The 22,851-nt window shown below is 36.5% G+C and overlaps 1 protein-coding gene across 3 annotated transcripts in view; it reads right to left on the bottom strand.

Moving 5' to 3' along the window:
• LOC105035961 (lysine-specific demethylase JMJ31) overlaps positions 1 to 22,851 on the bottom strand; it is a 121,197-nt gene that overhangs the window by 75,586 nt on the left and 22,760 nt on the right. For 2 of the 3 annotated variants that reach the window (XM_073259543.1, XM_073259542.1), the window contains exons 3-6: positions 21,527 to 21,610; positions 21,210 to 21,377; positions 20,876 to 20,944; positions 20,515 to 20,641 (exon numbers count right to left, since the gene is read on the bottom strand). In XM_073259543.1, the coding sequence (XP_073115644.1) occupies positions 20,515 to 20,641; positions 20,876 to 20,944; positions 21,210 to 21,377; positions 21,527 to 21,610 (448 nt within the window). The remainder of the gene's footprint in view (positions 1 to 20,514; positions 20,642 to 20,875; positions 20,945 to 21,209; positions 21,378 to 21,526; positions 21,611 to 22,851) is intronic. The other variant, XM_073259544.1, reaches the window with a different exon arrangement.

Genomic DNA, 22,851 nt, shown 5'->3' with positions numbered 1-22,851 from the left:
CTGAGCCGACTCAATCTGAGACTGAGCCGACTCAGTATCGCGAGCAGAGCTGCACGGATTTTCTATTTGGGCCTAGGGTCGGATTTGATCCTAGGGTTCTTAAGGTCAAGTTTGATAGGTCTTAAGGGAGCTAACTAAGGATTTGGACTGGATTTAAGTCAAGGGACGAGAGCATGTGAGATATGAGTGTACATGGTTTCGATGAGTATTTTTATGTATGGGTTAGCTAGGAGAGTTTTTGGTCAAGCCTATTGGCTATGTGTGTGTGTATGTTGTAGTAGGGTTTTACATAGGGTGTGGAATACAAAATCTTCTCCCTCAATCTCCTCTCTCTCTAAGGTTGCTACCCCAAATTTCTTGAAGAAACCCTAAAGTGGGGGGCGCCTCCCTCAAGCCCTAGATGCCCTAGGGCTGGAAGGGAGGCGCCCCATCATAGCACCTAAAGATTGGTGCTGGTGTTTACTACCTTCAGAGAGATCGAATCTATCATAGGTCTCCTCAGGTTCATGCATAAAATCAGGAGTTTCAACATAGTATCAGAGCAGCACAGCAGATTGAGTTGTGCAGTAGGTTGAGCGATGCCATAGGTCCTTACAATTGGTATCAAAGCCTAATGGAGCATGGAAAGAAAGAAGTCATACAAGGTGAAATCAAAAATCTGCACATCTATTCCACGGTATGTCTCAGATCAATCTTCATTTTTTTTGCTATGGTTTGGCCAACCGAGAGCGGTGGGTTGAAGGTGGAGGTTGAGAGGATTGAAGGGAAGGGATGTTTCCCGAGATGGAAGGTTTAGGTGCATGATTTGTTGATGCAACTTTGGTTGGAGGCGATCTTGGAGGAAAGATCGGGGTGTACGGCGATTAGACAATAGGGATCTCTGGGGAGAAGGGCAGCATGAGAGCTGTTCGGTGGATAAGGAGAGTTCACTTAAGAAATAATGGTCGAGGAAAGTTGAAGAAGCGACTACAGCCTTTAGGTGTAGGAAAGCAGGGAAGTAGTCGAGAATGCATTCAGTGGTTCAACCAGAGCAGAGATTTGCGAAGACTTAGGGGGATGGAGATGGCTGATCCATAGTGTCACAATTAGTTCAAGAGGAGGAAGTCCTTTAGTGGTTTCATAGATGTCCGCAATATGTAGAAGGTCCGAAACGGCAGCAGCGACGGTGGAGGTTCAGTAGGAGGTCCAGCAGGACAAGGCTGGATGGTTGATCTTGGATCATATTTATCTTCTGCAGGGGCATCAGGAGTCGCGATTCAGGTGGAGCATCGGTTAGAGGTGCCTCCATGGGTGGAGGATGGTTTGGCATAGGTTCAGAATCTAGGGGTGCAGGGATAGAGCCAGTTTCTAGCATCAGCGGCAGTGATGCACAGCATGATTCTATGCGGAATGTGCGAGTACCAGAGAGCCGTGATTTTGAAGAGACAATGTCAGATGGATTGTTTGCAGCAAGAGAGGATCCGGATACCTATGAGGAGGTTGTGGTGAGCCTCGAGTTGAGATAGATGGGTCCGAGCTCAGAACAGGGTTTGAGCTGCAGTTACTCCAGGTGAAGCTAAAGCAACGGTTGATGCAGAGGCAGAAGAGGATAAAGTGCTGGGATGGAATCCCCTAGGATTCAATCGCTGAAAGTGAAGAGTCAGATGAGCTCTTGGTGATTTCGCAAGAGCCCGCAGGGTGTGGTGTATCCGAGACGGCTTCGGAGGGGTTCGCGGAGTGCGGAGGATCCGAAGAGGCAGCGACGGTGATCGAAGTGCAGTGGTAGGCTCAACAGTGCAGCATTGGGTGGTTGGCCTCGAATACTTCTACAGCATCAGATGGACTTCAGATTCAGATGGAGCATCGGACAGAGGTGGCTTCACAGGTGGAGAGGGATTTGGCATGAGTTCAGAGCGGAGGGATGCAAGGGGAGGACCGATATCCCAGCACCGCACTGGTGTTGCACAGTTCCAGATGAAGCGGAGTATGCAGATGGAGAGGCATTGTTCTGAAGAGACCATGTCTGGATATGCAGCGAGTGCCAGTATAGGAACGTTGTGGTTTCTCCAAAAAAGTCCAGCGCAAGTAATACAGCTGCCTAGCAGAAGGGAGTCTATAATTTCTAGGATGGTGCTAAGGAGCAAGCCAAGGGGCTTCAGCAGTAGAGGCGGTCATCCCAAAGGCCTCCAAAGGAGCGCTCAAAAGCTGAAGAAGGATGGCGGTGGCAAGATTTGCACAAGGGGCTGTCAGAGTGTGCAGCGACAGCGGAATCGTATAGGAGGACGTTGCCAAGTGTGTCAAGATTTAGGCACACCAAAGTGGAGATTATAGGAGTTGGTGTGGTGCTCCCAAGCCTTGAGAGACCATAGGAGTCAAGGTATTGGCTCCGGAAGACTAGGACAGATGTGGTCCTAGACCTAGGACAGAAGCGGTCCTAGGGTGGAGGTGGTGCATAGCTCTTCACGGGCTCAAAGTCCGGATGTTTAGGACTTCGAGGGGCTTGATTGGTGCTTCGAAGATCTGGAGACACAAAGTGGAGCAAGAAACCAGAGCTAGGGCTAAAGCTGTGGAGAAACAAGCAAATTTAGGATGTTAGTCGGCTTAGACTGAGACTAGATCGACTATGTCGAAGGTGGATCGATCCAGTCCCAATCTGAGTCGACTATGTCTCAGACAACAGAAAGGGATGTCTCGAAAAACTGTGGCACGATACGCAAGTTAGTCGACTCAGTGTCAGTTTGAGTTGGCTCGATCCAATCCCAATCTGAGTCGATTATGTCTCAGACAACAGAAAGGGATGTCTCAAAAAACTGTGGCACGATACGCAAGTGAGTCGACTCAGTGTCAGTTTGAGTTGACTCAATCGCAGATGAGCCGACTCAGTCTGAGACTGAGCCGACTCAATATCGCAGGCAAAGCTGTACGAGTTTTCTATTTGGGTCTAAGATCGGATTTGATCCTAAGATTCTTAAGGCCTGATTTGATAGATCTTAAAGGGGCTAACCAAGGGTTTGGACTGGGTTTAAGTCCAAGGGATGAGAGCATATGAGATATGGGAGTATAAAGGCTCAATGAATACTTTCATATATGGGTTAGCTAAGAGAGTTTTTGATCAAACCTATTGGCTATGTACACATATATATATATATAGGTCGTACTAGGATTTTACACAGGGTGTGGAATACAAGATCTTTTCTCTCTCAATCTCCTTTCTCTCTCTCTCTCGGGTTGCCGCCCCGGGTTTCTTGAAGAAACCCTAGAGTGGGGGGCACCTCCCTCAAGCCCTAGATCTCTAGGGCTGGGAGGACGGAGGCACCCCATCATAGCACCTAGGGATTGGTACTGGTGTTGGCTGCCTTTAGAAAGACCGGATCTATCGCAGGTCTCCTCAGATTCACGCATAAGATCAGGGGTTTCAACATGGTATCAAAGCAGCGCAGTGGGTTGAGCGATGCCATGGGTCCTTACATGTTGCTCAAGAGGAGTCAGGACTTGTATGCAGACTATGTAGATCCCTTTATGGCTTGAAGCAATCTCCTCATGCTTGGTTTGGGAGATTTAGCATTGTCATTCAGTAGTTTGGTATGATCTGCAGTGAAGCAGATCACTCAATCTTCTATCACCATACTTCCTCGACCCGTAGCATTTATCTGGTTGTTTATGTTGATGACATAGTGATCACAAGCGATGACCATGATGGAATTCAATAGTTGAACTAGCATCCCTCACACCATTTTCAGACAAAAGATTTGGATAAACTGAAATACTTTCTTGGAATTGAGGTAGCTCAATATAGCATTGGTATTACCATCTCATAGAAAAAGTATGCGTTGGATATACTAAAGGAGACTAGCATGCTCAATTGCAAACTCATTGGTACTCCTATGGATCCAAATGTTAAACTTCTACCAGGGCAGGGGGAGACTAGCAGATCCAGGAAGATACGGAGACTCATCAAAAAGTTGCATTATTTGATAATTACTAGACCAGATATTTCCTTTGCTATGAGTGTGGTCAGTTAATTCCTACAGTCTCCATGAAACAGTCATTAGGATGATGTAATTCACATCCTTAAATACATTAAAAGAGCACCAGGCTAGGGATTATTATATGAAGATAAAGGACACACTCAGTTAGTTGGTATTGACCCTATGATTGATTTTGATGATTCCAAAATATTGAGTATAAATAATACTAATCATGTGTTTTAAGAATGTATGTAGGTCTTTTCAGATATTAAAATTGAAAAAATAATCCTTGAAAAAGATCTCCACAAAATTCACTAAGTCAAGGTCTTCAAAGAAGAAAAATTCAAGTTCAGACTTAGTGGAGTCGACTCCAGAGCAAAAGGAGCCGACTCCTTCACTGAAATAAGCATTAAAATGATGTATTTCAAGTTTCAGAAAGATTGAAATCGATCTCCGGAAGATTGAAGTCGACTCTGGCACATTGGAAGAAGACTGGCCCGGGTTCGAGCCGACTCAAGAAAAATTCGAGCCAACTCCATTTGCAGGACAGAAAGTTGAATTCTGCATGCCTGAGACCGAGCCAACTCGAAATGAAACTGAATCGACTCGAAATGAAACCGAGCCAACTCCAAAGAAAATCGAGTCGACTCATGACACGAGACAGGCTATAACAGCTAATTTTTTTGCACTTCTCCAACAGCTAGTTTTTGGATCTAACGACTATTCCAAGGACTCCAACGATCAAAACTCCAGTCACTTCCAAACTTATAAAAGGCTAGAAATTTAATTGAAAAAGAAAATGGATTAAAAGAGAAAAAAATATTTTCTTGAGTGAGCTTCATTAAACACATTTGAGAAAAAGAGAGAGAGGAACCAAGCACAAAAATCTGAAGGCATTCAAGAGCTATCTTCCACAACATCTCAAGCATCCCCTCAACCTTCAAAGAAGAGAAAGCAAAGCTTCAAAAGAACCATTTTTCAACCTCTTCTTTGAGCCCAAAAGAGTCCAATTTTCTATTTTTATTCTCTAAGCTGAAAACTTATTATTGCATTTTTGTTTATTTATAAATTTTTTTAGAGGAAAGAAACTTTGAGATTAGATCTGTCCAAGTCTGAAATTGGACATTGTAGCTTTTGGTTGGTGAGCCCGAAAAATCAATTGGATTAATAGTGAATCCGAAAAACTATCGATGTAAGGTTTTGATTAGTGAGCCCAAAAACCAACTGGATTGATGGTGAATCCGAAAAACTATCAGTGTAAGGTTATGGTTGGTGATCTCAGAAAATCAACTGGATTTATTTGTGAATCCGAAAAAACAAACACACTCTAATCAGAAGGATTATAGTGAAATTTTCAAAGAAAGCTTGGAGAGTGGACGTAAGTGCGGGTTGCACCAAACCACTATAAAATTTTGTGTTTATGTTGTGTCTCTTGTTCTACTAGTTTACTTGTCTTGCATGCTTTTAATTTCAGCTTAGCATAGTTTAATTCTTGCATAGTCATTTATATATCTTGATTCCGCTGCTGCCCATATTGCATACATCACCACCACATCTTTTAGATTAAAATTGAAGCATATACTTGTTTTGATTTTAGATTTGATTAAAATTTTTAATCAACCCAATTCACCCCCCCCTCTTGCGTTGCTATCTTTTTGGGCAGCAATTGACATCAAAGCAGGTGCTCTAATATTTGATTGTTGACCTAATGGTCAAAGAGTTAAAGATCATGGCAACCCAATTTGAATCTTTTTTCAATGAAGGCCATTCTATAAATAGACCCCCACTTTTTAATCGATTAAATTATATCTATTGAAAAGCTAGGATAAAAATCTTCGTACAAGTACATGATTATAAGTTATGGAAGATTATAATAAATGGCGCACACACCCCCAATGTGTTGATTGAGCATGATAAGAAAATGATCTAACTAAATGCTAAGACCATGAATATACTTTATTATTCTTTAGATATTAATGAGTTTAATATAATTTCTTCATGTATTTCAGCAAACAAATATGGGACAAATTGGAAACTACTTTTAAGGGAGCAAATTAAAGAAAAACATCAAGCTCCTAAGAAGACAAAGAAGCTCACCCCAATTTATGCCTCATGGCTCATAAAAATGGAAAAAAAAAAGAAGAAATAAAAGAAAAAGAAGGCTTTGATAAAGGGGGAACAAAGCAAAGAAATGAGAAAAAAGGAAAAAGAATTACAAATCCTTGCCTCATGGCCAACGGAGATGAGGTAAATTCTGAAAACTCTTCTAAATTTTCTTTCGATAAATTATTAGAAGCCTTTTATAAGCAAATGGATGAATTTAAAAAGCTAGGATTAAAAAACAAAGAATTAAAGAAATCGAATCTTCTTTTAGCCGATGAAAAAAGCAAAATCTTGTTAGAAAAAGAAGATATTCTAAACAAAAAGAATGCATTGACTAAAGATGAAGTACTTCTTATTTTTGAAAAATCTCTAATTGAAGAAAATAATAAGTTAAAAGAAAAATCTGAAAAATCAAAACTTTCTATTGAAGAAAAAGAAAAATTGTTGAAAGAAAAGAATAAGATTTTAATAGAAAAAGAAGATCTTTTAAAGAAAAAGGACTCTTTAGCTAATGAAAAACAAAGACTATTGAAATCTGAAAAGTCCTCAGTAGAAAAAAATGAAAAATTCAAACAAAAGATTCAAAATTTGAAGCTTATACTTGAAAAATTCACTTATTGATCTCAAAAGTTTCAATCAATATTAAACAATCAAAAAGCTATTTTCAATAAAGCAGAAATTGGCTACAATCCTTTAAGAAAATAGAAATCTATAAGGAGCATGTTCACTAAAGCTTCAACTAAAAATAACTCCATCAAATGCTTTAAATATAACAAAGTTGGCCACAAAATTTCAAAATATAATACAAAAAAAATTGGCCACATATTAATCAAATAAATTTGGATTTCAAAAGGAACCAGATCAAGGTTTGCAGAATCGATACTGATGGTCGTATCGGCCGACCGACGGTATGGTTCGGCACGGTCCCGACAGTATGATTCGATACGTCTCCATTCCGTTCCAAATCGAGGCGAACCGACGAAAGAAAACGGAGCCGAATCGAAGAAGAAAAAGAGAGAGAAATAGAGAGAGAAAGAAAGAAAAAAGAGGGGGTCCATCGAAGGGGCCGTCAGAGAGCCTCCGATGGGCCATCGTGGCCCGCGAGCGACGTAAATACCTCTCGCGGCTCCGCGATATGAAACAGGGGCGATCTATCCCTGTTTTTCGTATTTTTTTAAATTTTTTTTTAAATGAAGCCGGCACAGGGTTTGCCGGCTTCACTTTAAGTGAAGTGATGCCGACAAACCCTATGCCAGTTTCATTTTAAAAAAAAATTAAAAAAAATATGGGAAATAGGAACGGATTGCTCCTGTTTCACGTTGCGGAGCCACGAGAGGCATTTACGCCACCCGACAGCCACAACGGCCCGTCGAAGGCCCTTCAACGGCCCCTCCGACGGACCCCTCTCCCTCTTTTTCTTCCTCTCTTTTCTTCTCCGACACCGGCATGTGCCATTTTTCATGCGGGAACCGTCTCAGTTCTCCGTCAGTATGGTTCAGCACGCCCCATACTGGGCAGTTCGGTCCGGTACGGCATTCTTTGAACCATATGCTCTAACTCCCATGGACCCAAGATGACTTGGGTACCAAAAATTAGAAACTGATTTTTGCAGGTATACCAAAGATCCAATGGAATGAAAAAAAAATTCTTATGGATGGAGGCCTTGGGAATGAAAATAGATGGGTGATGTTGTTGGTAAAAGCTAAACTTTTCACTACATCATACCATCAATATTTTCTAAATTTATTTAGAATAATTGATTGATTTTGATGATTTATCATTGATTATAATTCGAATGTTTGAATATATTAATTTTATATTAAATTCAAAATCAACATGCTCTCTTCTATACATAATATGAGCTTAAATTCTTTTCAAATTCAGTATGACCTTTTAGCTTCCTCCATATCACTTTATTCCTTGAAAAACTTAAAATGAAACAAGCATAATTGTATAAGGACCCTTTTGATTAAAAAACTTACAAATTGAACTAATATTGGACATTCCCCCATAAAATGCTTAATTATTGAAATATCCTAAAATTTGCATGATCTAAGCATTTGAAGATAAGACACTCCAATCATAAGAGATCAAATACATGATGTATTGATTTGCATTGCATCATAGGTTTAGCCCTAAGGATTTGAAATTTTCTAGTTAAACTAAACTCATAGAGCCTCTATCTAGATTCTCATTTATTTAAATACCCTTGATTTGATTGATTATCACACCCCTAATTGATTAATTTTTGATCCCCCAAATTGACTTGAATATCTTTTTTGATCATCAATTTGATCTTAAAAGAAAATTTATTGATGAACATTGATACTTTGTTCCAATTGATTGATTTTGAAAATTAAATTTGAAAAATACTCTTCTTAAATCTTTTGAAGTTGATATCAAGCAAAATATTTTAAGAAAGCTGTCATTTGTCTTTAAAGCTAAACTTTTAAGGAGGACTTCAATTTTAATCAATTGGTATCAAACAGCTTATTATTTGTCCGATATTTGATTGATTTATTTTTTGATAAAAAAAGAAAAATGTCTTTGTCTCAAATCTGGCTCTGCACAACTATATTCTTGATATGATATTATTTGAGATAAATTCAAAAATTATATACCTTTTTTGAACCTAATTGCTTGATATTTCTTAAGAAAACGAAAAGATCTTTTTGAAGAATAACTAAAAAACTCTTTAAGATTTGCTTTGACTAATTTGCTGATATCAATTCAAATTGATTTATCATTCTAAATTTCAAAACTGTTTAATTTGAAATGATTCATCTCTACTACTTCAAAACTAAAATAATTGGTATCAAGCTGAATTTGCAAACTGATCTTTAAGTGGTATTGAACTGTCAAGAAAATCATGATTTGGTTTAAATTTCAGTTCCATTAGTATCAAAAAAATCTTTCAAAGAAATGACTATTTGGTTTGATTTTCAAAATAATTGGTATAAAATCGATTATTTTCACAATTGGTATCAAAAAATTTCTTCCTAAAAAAATTTTCACTCTTGATATCAATGGCATCATTCTTGCCTTGCATTTTATTGCGTTATTTTTGGCAAAAGAATTGAATATAATGTCTCAATCTATTTTTTATTGATATACTCTTGATGTGATACCATTTAAGACAAATTCAAAGAATTTCATACTTTTTCTGAACTTAATTAAGTGATATTTCTTATGAAAAGGAAGATCTGAATTTAAACAGAAAATTTTTTTAATAGATGTACATATCACATCTTTGGATCTTTTTGATGTTTATTATTATTGTAAACACTCTTTATAAACATCCTTTGAAATTAATGAAAAATAAATTTTTGAAAATTTGGTGTCTACTTGAGTGAATGCTATGTTTGATTGATATTTGGATTAATGGATGCTTAGCTCACTCAATTGATACTTACACTTTTACTGTACTTAATTTTATTGGCTTAGCTTGCAAAACAAAGGGGTAAAAATATTAAGAAAGAAATAATCATTTAATTGAGAATGCTCTTGGATTTAAAAATCTAAATTTAAAATTTAAAGAATCTGAACTTAAATGTTAAATTTATGTTGAATACGCTTAATTTGAAAATAGAGGGGGAGAAAACATTAAAAGAAAAAATGATTAGTTAATTAAAAATGCATTTGAATGTGAGAATCAAAATTTAAAAAGTTAAATTTATGTTAAATATGCTTAATTTGAATGAAAAAGAAAGAGAAAAGTTAAAAGCAAATTTATCCAGCAACAATTATGAAAAATAGGGGGAGAATATATTATTGAAATAATTAAAAAAATGAATTTTTCAGTATTTAATATCAAAATAAGGGGAGAGGTGTTTGCTGCATATTATCTTGATTTGATTGAAAATACTAATTAATTTGAGTTAAGAAAAATAAACTTTAACCTTAAATTCTCAATCAATTACCTTATAATTTTTCTCAATTTGAGCTTTCATGTGCTTATCCCATTTGATTTACATGATTTGATTGATTAATCATTCTTAACTATCAATTGGAGTTAAAGTAAATTTAAAATATATTCTTATCCAAACAAATTAATTTTGATACATACTTCCAATTTTGAAACTCATTTGAAAATCTGAATATAATATAAAATTTTTGATGTGCCTCGAAAAATCTTTATAACGTCATTTGCATCAAAATAATTTTTGCTCAAGAAGAGAATTTGAAAATATAACTCATTTATTTTGATACTATCATTGATCTACTCGATACATTCTCGATACCAATCTTTTCTAAACTTAATTGACTGAAATTTATTAAGAAAAAAAAAAAATGAATATTGAATTAAATATTGTGCTTGATTTCATGTTCAAATCCTTTAAAAAGCTCTATTCCTCTTAAAGTTTAAAATACTTGATTGAAAATCTGATTATAGAGTCAAATTCATTCAAAAAGGGGGAGAACTTTTTGACATCTGAATTCAAACTAATTTTGAGAAAGATCAAATGTTTTAAACTTATTTTGAATCAAAAGACAATGTTTTAAAAGGGAGATGATTTTCTGAATTTGATCTCTTATTTTGCTATATTCGTGCATCTTATTGTTTTTGATGATTTTTCTTGATCTTTTCTATGAGCTTTTTGATGCTGTCAAAAGGGGGAGAAGAATATTAAGTATATGCTTAAAAGATTAATGCTTAAGAAACTCAATAAATTAATGCTTAACATGGAACCTTAATACTCATTGATTTGAATTGAGACATTAATTTGAAATGAGTATATGAAATACATGCAATGAACCAAAGACTAATTGAGAACATTCATAAAGCGTGCATTCATGTGTTTAATCTAGTACTTCATGATACATTTTGGCAAAATGCATTGAAACACATTACTTATATTTATTTCTCATATACTCAAAGTTTTGTCATCATCAAAAAAGAGAAGATTGCTGACCTTATGATTAATTTTGATGATTCCAAAACATTGAGTATGCATGATACTAATCATATATTTCAAGAATGTATGTAGGTCTTTTCAAGTGTTAAAATTGAAGAAATAATCTTTGAAAAAAATCTCCACAAAGTTCACTAAGTCAAGATCTTCAAAGAAGAAAAATTTAAGTTCAGACTTAGTGGAGTCAACCCCAGAGCAAAAGGAGCCGATCCCTTCACTGAAACAGACATTAAAATGATGTATTTCAAGTTTCAAGAAGATTGGAGCCGACTCTAGCACGTTGGAAGAAGACTAGCACGAGTTCGAGCCGACTCGAGAAAAATCCGAACCGACTCTATTTGTAGGATAGAAAGCTGAATTCTGCATACTTGAGAGCGAGCTGACTTGAAATGAAACCGAGTCAACTCAAAATGAAACCGAACCGACTCCAAAGAAAATCGAGTCAACTCGTGACACGGGACATGCTATAATGACTAGTTTTTCTGTACTTCTCCAACAACTAGTTTTTGGATCTAACGGCTATTCCAAGGGCTCCAACAGTCAAAACTCCTCCAGCCACTTTCAAACTTAAAGAAGGCTAGAGATTCAATTGAAAAAAAAAATAGATTAAAAGAGAGATTTTTTTGAGTGAGCTTCATTGAATACATTTGAGAAGAAGAAAAAGAGGAGAACCAAGCATGGAAATCTGAGGGTATTCAAGAGCTATCTTCCACAATATCTCAAGCATCCTCTCAACCTTCAAAGAAGAGAAAGTAAAGCTTCAAAAGAACTATTTTTCAGTCTCTTCTTCGCGCCCAAAAGAGTCCAATTTTCTGTTTTTATTCTTTAAGCTGAAAACTTATCCTTGTCTTGTATTTTTGTTTCTTTCCAAGTTTTTTTGGAGAAAAGAAACTTGAGAATTAGACCCATCCAAGTCCGGAATTAGACATCGTAGGTTTTGGTTGGTGAGCCCAAAAAATCAATTAGGTTGATAATGAATCCCAAAAACTATCGATATAAAGTTTTGATTGGTGAGCCCGGACAACCAACTGGATTGATAGTGAATTCGAAAAACTATCGATATAAGGTTATGGTTAGTGATCCCGAAAAACCAACTAGACTTGTTTGTAAGTCCGGAAAAACAAACACATTTTAATCAGAGGGATTATAGTGAAATTTTCAAAGAGAGCTTAGAGAGTAGATGTCGGTGCGGATTGCACCGAACCACTATAAAATTTGTGTTTATGTTGTGCCTCTTATTTTATTACTTGTCTTTCATACTTTAATTTCAGCTTAGTATATTTAATTCTTGTATAATCGTTTATATTCTTGATTCCGTTGCTACTTATATTGCATACATCACCACCACACCTTTTAGATTAAAATTGAAGCATATACTTGTTTCGATTTTAGATTTGATAAAAATTTTTAATCAACCCAATTCACCCCCCTCTTGGATTGCTACCTTTTTGGGCAATAGTTGGGCACGCTGATGCCAACTGGACAGGATCTCCTTCGAATAGACATTCTACTTCAGGATATTGCGTTTTCATCGATGGCAACTTGGTATCATGGAAGAGCAAGAAACAAGATGTTGTCAGATCCAATGCAGAAGCAGAATATAAAGCTATGGCACTAGCAACATGTGAGCTTATATAGATGAAGCAATTACTTCAGGAATTAAGATTTGAATCAATGAAACAGATGAGACTGGTCTGTGACAATCAAGCTGCTTTACACATTGCTTCGAATCTGATTTTTCATGAGAGGACTAAACACATAGAAGTGGATTGTCATTTTATCCAAAAAAATTTTATCAGGGCCTACATCCACTACTCTTGTCAACTCCAATGATCAACTAGCAGATATATTTATTAAGTCTCTTAAAGATCCTCGAATTAGCTATATTTGTAACAAGCTTGGTGCACATAATTTGTATGCTCCAGCTTGAGGGGGTGTTAAATTAGATAGCACATTATATTAACATATATTAGAATATATTATGTTAACATAAATATCATTATGTATATTCCCTGTATAATCCTATTTAGGAAATATATCAATTAAGAGATCAATATATTCATTGCACCTAGATGGTTTATTGTATCTAAATCCTATTATATGGTTCATTGTATTTAGACCTTTATTGCTCTATATAGAGAGCCTCTTATAACATGAAATACAATACAATCATTTTTCTCCATATTTACCTATCTCTCTCTCTCTCTCTTTTTTAGTGTTTCTAATAAGGGTTCTCTCTCCTAGATCCTATCTTCTACAAAAACGAAATAACAAGTAATAGAACTACAGTAAAGCTCAAAATCAAGAAGGGCATAAATAAAAACAAGAAAAGACAAGACAATAAAAACATCTAAACAAAATAATAGCTAGCATTGGTTAAATATAACCAACATCAATTAATTTTCAACTAAAGGAAAATCCTTCAATTCCAGTTGAAAAAGATCATCAAGAAAATAGCCACAATAGGAACTTTCAAAAGAAATTTCACATTCTTGTTATAAAAAAATAAATAAAATAAATAAAACTTGTGTTTGACTGACCACAAATGTACCATAAGACCATATAAGGAACCAATGCTGAAATATAATAGCAAAGATAACATAAGGCCACCATAAATACCATAGTAATATAAGAGTGACTGTCAAACACAAACCAATGATAGCACTACTAACCAATACACATATGCATGCTCAAACTTAATGGAAGCCCAATAAAACCAATAGCCCCCTGACTTGATCCATGAGCTCACAAGCTATACGAGTTCATAGTTTGTGCTACATAGCTAATATTAAAGTCCGTATCAGGTTAAATAGTGCTAGGCTAGACTTTTTAGCTTGACCTGGATACTGGTTGAGTTCAGGCTAGTCTTCAATGGGTCTAACAGACTAAACCGTCCTAACACAAGAATATAATATATACAGCATGTGCTAAACATATGCAACCACATATATCTAGTAAGTAGTTCATGGGAAAAAGTAGCGCTACATGATCAAGTATTCAACTGTGGTAAAACTAAATAAAAAGTTGGGCATGTTTCTCTTCAGCATGAGCTACACTCGGGATCATGGCATGCAACACCATACCGAACTACCTAGTTCGATTAGTATTGTGCCATACTGACCACACACCTAAATGGTCCATGGACTCTGTAGGGGAATTTGCCCGAATCAGTGTGAACCGGTCCTTACCAAGCCACATCTGAAACCACTTTGCTCTAAGTGGTTCAGCCCGATAAGGGCCTCATACCGATTCGAGGCCTTAATTATTGAGGGAAAAAGGGCTTAAAACCCGCCTCTACTTGAAGGTAAGAGAGGAGAAAGAGAGAAAGATAGGAGAAAGAGAGGGAGAGAGTGGAATGGTGAGCAAGCCAATTGCTTCTCGAATAAAAGCCCAACTTTAAAGTAATTCCAAGATTAATTAGGCCGTTGGTGCTTAATATAGACTGAAAAAATATATGTGGTACCTCCTACTAAAGACTACATTAGCTATAACCAAAATTTAATTTTCAAGATTTTATGTAAATTAAATACTATTTTTTATAAAAATATTATAAATCACAATTATTAATTCAAAACTCATGAAATTTTAGTAGCAAGCAATGATATTTCAGACATGATTTTCTGGAGCATGTTTAATATTTTTCAATAATTATGCAATTTATACATATTTTGTAAATTTAATATAAAAATATTAATGCAAGGAAAATTTGCTAAAATTTAGAACTAAAAAAATATAGTTTAGAAGTAATCTTCGAAGCAACCAACACTTTTTGAAATTTTTGAAATTTTTCTAATTTTTTTGGGTAATTATGAATTGCAAATAAATTAACCAATGAAAATCATGGATAATCATAGATGAATACAGACAATTGATGCAATCTTTTTTCTAAGGTTGACCATGAACGGTTTTAAAGATTTCAAGATTGGGCGGTCCGCATTGGAGTCAAAAAGCGAGTTTGGAACAAAATATTGGGTGGCAGCATGGTAGAGTTGCGAGCCTGATCAAGGAGGGTTGCAAGACATTTCTCAACAAGGAGCAGGTGCAGAGCCGATATGTTTGTGATGACATAGAGGGCACCATATGGAGGGGATAGTGAGAGGTTAGTAGTGCTAAAGACGGACCGAGGAAATAGTTAAAGCCATCACACCCCTTTATGGAGTGCTTAGGACTGTTAATGACAAGAGATAACCCTACATGGGTTTCCTTTACCCCATGATGATGATGATGATGAGATCAGACAGGCCAATCCTATGTATGCTGATGATTGCATCGGCATCATTTGCAAGAGATGGGATAAGTAGTTCCCTTTGCTAACTCCATTCACTGGTGAGTCCTAGTTTGAGTATGTAGCACAAGATAAGGACCAGGGCATAGGGCTAAGGAGGACGCCATAGCAAACAAGAGGGGTCTTAGAGGTGGACACATTGACAAAGCACCACTATAGCTGATAAGGTGGTGTATTGAGTGGAAATCTTGGATGTATCAGGATCTCTCAGGTAGTCAATATCATCATCCTACATTGAATCATATCCTCTCATGCTGCATTATTACCCATATTGATATGTGCCCTCTAAGTCTTCATGTTTGAGTGGGTATAATCCTCCCTAGACTCGATTAGACTATGGATCATACCTTGCTCAGCTTTTTCTTGGATTTCCACCACTGTGCTCAATAAAGTAGTAGGATCAACCATCAACAAGACTGTCAGGTATAGATAGTCTACCAAGATCCTAGATAGGCAAAATACCAAGATTAAAGTCCTAATATCCAACTATGAACACTATAAGGGGCATCAATCTCGACTAGGAATTGAATAGATGCATGTATATTGTATTTCTAATTTTAATATAGGTATTTTACATATTCGATGTTATGTTTAGTTAATTTATCATGTATTACATCGCTGCACCATTCTTTAGACATGTGCCATAAAAACTTAAAGTATATTACACATCAAAAAATGAACACACAACCCTATTTTCCATTCAAAATCAAAAAGGAAGCTTAAAACCTTGAAAATACCATATATATATATATATATAGAGAGAGAGAGAGAGAGAGCATCAGGCTAGAATGAGATCAATCAGATTTAGACTCAAATCCGATCAAGTCAAAACTCTATAATAGGGGTCTTACATCAATGATCCAAACCATTGAATATAATCTGCTACCTCAAAACTATTTGCACACAAAATATCATATGATTTGAAGACCCCTAGTCTATGCATCAAGTAGTCAAAAATTGGACAACCTAAATAAAATTGAATTAGATGTATTTTTCGATCACTTGATGCATAGGCTAGAGGTCTTCAAATCATATGATTTTTTGTGTACCAGCAGTTTTGAGATAGTAGATCACATCCAATGGCTTGAATTATCGATGTAGGACCCCCATTGTCCAATTTTGATCCAACTGGATCTGAGCCCAAATTCGATCGACCTTACTCAAGTCTACCCCTACATACATACATAGATACAAACGTACATACATACATATATAGTGCACCACTATAGTTTGGCACGGTACTGATACTGTATTGGCTGGTCATCTACTAATATGAAGTCTAATACTGAGATAGCATACCTTGCTTAAAATAGATTGGTTTAGGTTTAGGTTGGTCTCAGTTTGAGCTGGAGAATTTAGCCAATCTGACTAAACCAAGCTAGGGCAAAGAATGATATCCTCTTGGACATGGCTCTACTTGGCCAAGGAGTACCACTAATTATATCCAAGGCGAACTCAAATCTTTTCTATTTCTCTCAACATTATTGCTCCAACCCAAACACTAGATAAGAAAGCAAAATATATCTTTTTTACATATTTCTTGAACTTAATTTAAACTTCAAAACAACCTTTAGGTCCATTCATGGAATATTATAAGTTAATACCACCTTTCTATCCCCAACTTTGCATGATCGTTCGCTATACTAAAAGGTGGCCTATTATTTAAGTGCAATGCATGCTTCATTAAAGCATTCAACAATCTACAATGTTAATAGCAAGTGTTTTCCTAATTCTAGCAAATAAGCAAAAAAAACCTAAAATTTTCTATGGCATTTCATATTCCAAATTAGTCATGGCACCCCATAAAAAAGATCAATATCAACCGAAAAAAAGTACAAAAAGTTGTGAATTATCGATTAGCCCTTGATCTTTTGCACTAATTATAATTCCAACCAAAAGGAGTTTCAAAATGGCAAATAAAATGAAGTTTCAAGTTCCACATGCAAAATCCCCAAACATCATTCGATGATGGAAAGGATACAATCACACTCTCTATCTTGTAATTTTCCATGGTAGCAAGTTTCAAATGGATAACACGACACATTTGAAATAAGAAGATATAGATAAGCACAACCACATTGCTAATCTATCCTAAATCTCCTTTTTCCCTCCACCCCATAACAGTGCTTCAAATATGGTCAAATTGCATTTTCCATATCCTAGCTATTATGTTACATGGGTTTGGGCATAGGTGTCAATTATAGGTTAGTGTCTAAGAGTTGGATCCATCTTTCCCAAATCTTGGGATACAAGATCTAAAAAATGGGTGTAGGTATGCCACCCAATTTTGTAAAGGCATGTTATGTTTGTTTGTCATCCACATTTATACATTATTTACATATCTTTGTCTATCATGTACACAATTGCGCCATCTTTATGCCTATACATTTTTTTTTCTTTTATGGCCCAAAGACTAAAAATTAAACACTCATCAAAATAAGGGCTTGATAATATTTTTTGTAAATAAAGCCTTATCTCAAAATAGCACACAAAATAGGGACCAACGATTAATGGGCATCAAAAACCTATTTAACCAATCACATTTATCCATATTCTTAATGAAGCATGATAAAACCTGATCCCCGGCCCCTATCTTTGACACTACATATTATGCCTCCATCTCCAACACTTTATAGATTTCTTCTATCCATCACCAAGGCACCATCTTTCTCCACTTGACCAGGTCTGGCAAATCATCACATCTAATATAGGTAAATTGCACTAACCCTACCCCCCAAACCGACTTCTCCTTGCCCTTCACGGTCTTCTTGTGGAAGAAGTGTCCAAGCTATGCTTGTGCATGTCAAGCATGGATTCTCTACCCATACCTAGTGTTATATCATGTCAATGTAGGTATCTTGAGGTGATTAGGCAAGCCTGGTATCACAATCTAACTCCAATACAACAACAGGATATCTCAACCTAAATTGCTTATATAGTACATGGCTAGAGCACCCTCCACATTCAAATAGCTCTTGTAATCACTATTACCACTTCTCAATCTCCACAACCACTTCCCAACAATGTAAGGTGCATGTCCTTCACTTGTCTTACTTTAAACCCCCTCATTTAGCGTTATGATGACCCAAGAATGACAACAGCTACTATTTCCCTTCAATCTCAGCCATCTTCATGGATAACTTATTTGGTTAGCAACCAGTCTCTTTGTGACAATGTTTCCAAAATCCATAGAAAGTAAATCTAAAAGTCGACCAACACATAGACGAGTGACTTAGCCATCAATATAAAAGAGCTTATTTTTCACATGAATCTCTCAACATCAAACCTATCCATCAACTAGTCCCCCACATCAGTATCTATGAGAGGTTTCTCCCCATGATTAAACTAAGATCACTCCACTTAGGAATCCCTTAGGTTCACACTAAGTAGAGACATTTTGTGGAGATTTACCTACAACCCAAGGGGGGTTATGATGTACTAATTGCCATGATTTTACAGTAGTGGACTGTACTGATCCATAACATGTGTAACGACTCATAGAGGTTGCGAAACAATACTCGATACACCCCCTATACTGAGTGTCAATACTTATACCGATTGGGTATTAGCACAATTACCGAAACAAGTACTACAAACTTTGCTAATTGCCCAATCTTGCCATAAACAACAGCTATTTCATCAGCTTATTGCACATGAATGGCAAATGAAATTCTTATCTGATTGTTGAGCAATTCTTAAATTGAAGAAAGGACACCAAACATTAGAAGTTAGTCACTAAAGGTACACAAAACACCTAAAGTGCAACGCAATCTTATAAAGCATCAAATTTCATATCTCAAGCTGCACTTGTAGCTAAGGTCATGTAGCAATTCCTTTGTACTTTTCCAAAGAACTCATTGATCAAACAAATGGATCCATGGCCCTCACATGGTTGATACTTGATAACAAGGATTTCTTAAACGAGAGTAGTCAACTAAATACTTCAGTGCAGCAGTGTCACCAACTTACTCCATAGTTATCATAAAGAGTATATTAAAAGCTCGCACATTTTTCAATTGCTCCTAGGTGTTTGCATGGACATTTTCATAGTTGAATCAAAAGCTTTTGTTGTCAGGAAATTTATCATTTCTCCTTTGTTGCAAGTTACACCAAACTGATGCAAGTAGTGTGATCACCCTCACCACAAGTAGTTGATTCATACCAATGGATTGAAGTATTGAACACAATTAAATAATTTGAAGAATACAGAACCAAGCATCATATTTCTACACCACACTTGTTCCAAATCAATGTTGTCGTCATTTCCTAAACAAAATGTTGTTTAAATGAAGTCTTAATAGCATTGATGCCCCTCCATTACTAAATATGAGATTGCTTTCCGATTTGTCCAAGTCACAGCCTCCTCTGCATCTATCATTTGTAGATTCTATTATCTTAACTGGTGTCACTTGGAGTGGTGAAATGCCAACCTTATATGATCGAAAGGATCGTGCATGTTAGATGGGTGGGTTTGGGTGGGGGGTATGAAGTTACAGAAACAGTAAGAAACAAAGAATTGCATAGGGGGCATAATAGACTCAGTTTTGACAAATATTCTCACGTGCAGAAACACAACTACGATTGGTAAAAGAAAAAAGTTGAATTTCTAAGTGGTAAAACAACATGCCTAGGTAGAGATCAACAGCACAAGCCCACAATGACAACAACATCCATTTCAATGATGGAAATATTTTTTAATGCTCATCAATTCTTATGATTACAATATTATAATTTAGAACCCAATTGCGGACTATGCACCCACCATGTTGTACCACTTAAAACAGTAAATAATGTGAAACTTGCTGTTCTCTCCCCCAAGTCTCGCTCCTACTTTTGGCTATTAAAGGAAGAACATCACATGCATACACCCAGTCAAAGCAAGTGACGTATATTTGCCCTAGTAGTCCTGAAACCAGTTGTTAGCCTTGGTGGAAGCAATCTCCCATGGACCGCTCAGAAGTGTGAGGTGGACAAATTGGATGAGATTGTAGAGTTGACAGCGACGATGTTCATGATAGAAGAAAAAAAGAGTATACAGATTTTGAAAAACCCCTCCATGTTTCTTGTTCTCCAAACGTTCATATAAAATATTACTGCATTAGGGACAAACCCTATCCAAAATGAGATTTAGTCATATCAGCAAATCAAATATAAGACTTTCTATTTTTTTCTTTCGTGAACATGGATTCATCATGATAATAGATGCAAATGAAATACAAGTGCATTTTAACTTGCTTTGCAACAACAAAGCAAAGTAAAAGCATACCTTCTTTGGAACCAGCAACCACACAAAGTAGGTTATGGTGTGGATCATAGTGATTACTAGATCTAGATCGAGTCCTATTCATCCAAAAATTGACAGATGCCAATGTTTTCATCCCTATAAATAGGGGCTGCATCAACAAACAATGATTAATCAGGATGATACATATGGCATGTTCTGAAGATTGATGCGGACTAATGGTACATTATGCTCAGATATTCAAAATGTGGGCTAAGAAAGTTATGACTTATAATTCACACATAACTAGCAAGCAAAAACTGGTTAAATATAAGGAGAAACATATTTACAAAAGGAAAAAAAGAAAAAAAAAAGAGGTAGAAGCAGATAAATGATATAGTCAGACCATTTGAATGTCTTCTCTCAGAATTTCCAATTGACATCTTTCTTTGCTCTCAGTGTTCAAGATGGGAACCTGTCAAATATGCCGTACTTATAAAAGGTTAAATACAGTGTGGTTACATGGTATAACTAGATAGCTGAATCACAATTTTAAGTATGAGTTTATACAGGCGTAATTGATGCCTAGAGGTAAAAATGCAACATCAAGATCAAAGAATGGTGCCTGCTTCCACCCAGCTGCCCCCGTCCCCGCCCCCCTCCCCACCAAACAAAAAAAAGCCTACCCATAGGAACTACTTCAGTTACTAGTGGCAGAACAGAAAGCAATTGATGATTACCTGTGCTATATAGAATTGGTCAGAGGTATCCGAGGTAGAGAATACTTCTTTTGAATATGATGGTTCCAAGGAAGACTCTTCCGTCACAGTAGTGGAAGTACTGACAACATCCACTTTGTGAAGATAGAGTTTGCAGGAGGCAATGAAGGCAGAAAATGGTATAGCTACCTGTTTTCGGAAAGCAAAAGAAATTCTAAATGCAGCTAACGTAGGTAGCTAACTTGCCATGATTTTCAGATTTCAGAATATTGCATAAAAAAAGGCCAATGCTGAAATACCAAGTCTCCAAACATATAAAATCAAAGATGCAATTTTACCCTCTCATGGCTTCTAAGGTCCCCAAAGAAAACTGGTGCAGATTTGGAATGCATAGCCTCCACGACAGCAGATCCTGCTTTCTCCTGCAATTTTTACTCCATGTAAGATGATTCCCAATGTAAAAATTAGGTCCATAAAATATCAAAATATTCAATCAGCATGAGATTGAAAGGTTGGGTTGCCCAAACAGCTTCCCATAAAGGACTGCCAGATTTCAATAAAGTTGTTTTGCATATTGGCATTAGGTTGACATTTAATCCTAAAAAACATGGCAAACTACTAAAAGGATTCAAATTCAAATAGGGATCATAAAGCTGATCCAAGATAGTTGGGAACTTGGGATAAAACCAAGTGGTTACAATGCCTTGTATAAAATAAATATATTTAAAGAATGCAGAATATTATGTCCCTGGTCCAGCTATGTCCCTCGTACAGTGATATATCCAGATCTTGTTTCCTTTCAAAACTTTCACATAGGCATCTCCATGTTGACAATACTCATATCGACAGCAGACACCTCCTACTTGTCACAACTACTAAACTTCTACTCTTCTTGATGGCTAAATTCTCTCTCATCTATCGCTAGACCCTATCACACTTCCTTATATTTTGGCTATTTTTAGAATGAATTTATCTAGTTTCTCCCTCCAAACAAAGTTCTAGAGCTTACATCTAAGACCTAACCTCCCCTAAATCTCCCTTGACCACATCCTAGCCCAACCTTATCCTTCCCTAGCCTAATTTAGCGTAACATTTGCTATATACTTTGGATAAATTTCTTGGATTATTCCTTAAATAGGCAATTAGATCTTATCATTATCCAAGTTGCACCCTAGCCACCACCTAGCCTTTTGGGCTGCACACCCTGTTTGATAGAAATTGCTGCACAACACCCATTGATCATGTACCTTAAGTCAACACATGCTACAATTGGGCCCATCATGTGTTTTATCTAGACTTGGTGGAGCTACCTTTCACTATCACACCATCACTCCCCAAAGTCATCCTCATCAAGACTGCTAGCCTCATCACTCACCCTCCGATCAATATCTCCACTCCTTCGTTAGCTCATGCTCTCCATTTAAGATGATACCACATGGGATAATCACAGTTGTCACCCTATCCTCACATCGAGCCCCTTATAGAATCCTCATAATTTCCCATTTACTTTAACCCACTTCTATGCCCACACTCTCATCCGTAACAAATTTAGACATACTAGTTTTTTTTCTTAACCTTCTGGAAAAATTTCTAGATCTCATCTTAATTGCACCCATAACTTCCTAAATGCCTTCTCTCCTTACTTGTGACAAGTGTCAATGTG

The sequence above is a fragment of the Elaeis guineensis genome, chromosome 6 (genome assembly GCF_000442705.2).
Source record: "Elaeis guineensis isolate ETL-2024a chromosome 6, EG11, whole genome shotgun sequence".
Taxonomy (NCBI): Eukaryota; Viridiplantae; Streptophyta; class Magnoliopsida; order Arecales; family Arecaceae; genus Elaeis; species Elaeis guineensis.
The sequence above is the reverse complement of the archived record's forward strand: the minus strand, read 5'-3'. Positions and strand labels throughout refer to the sequence as shown.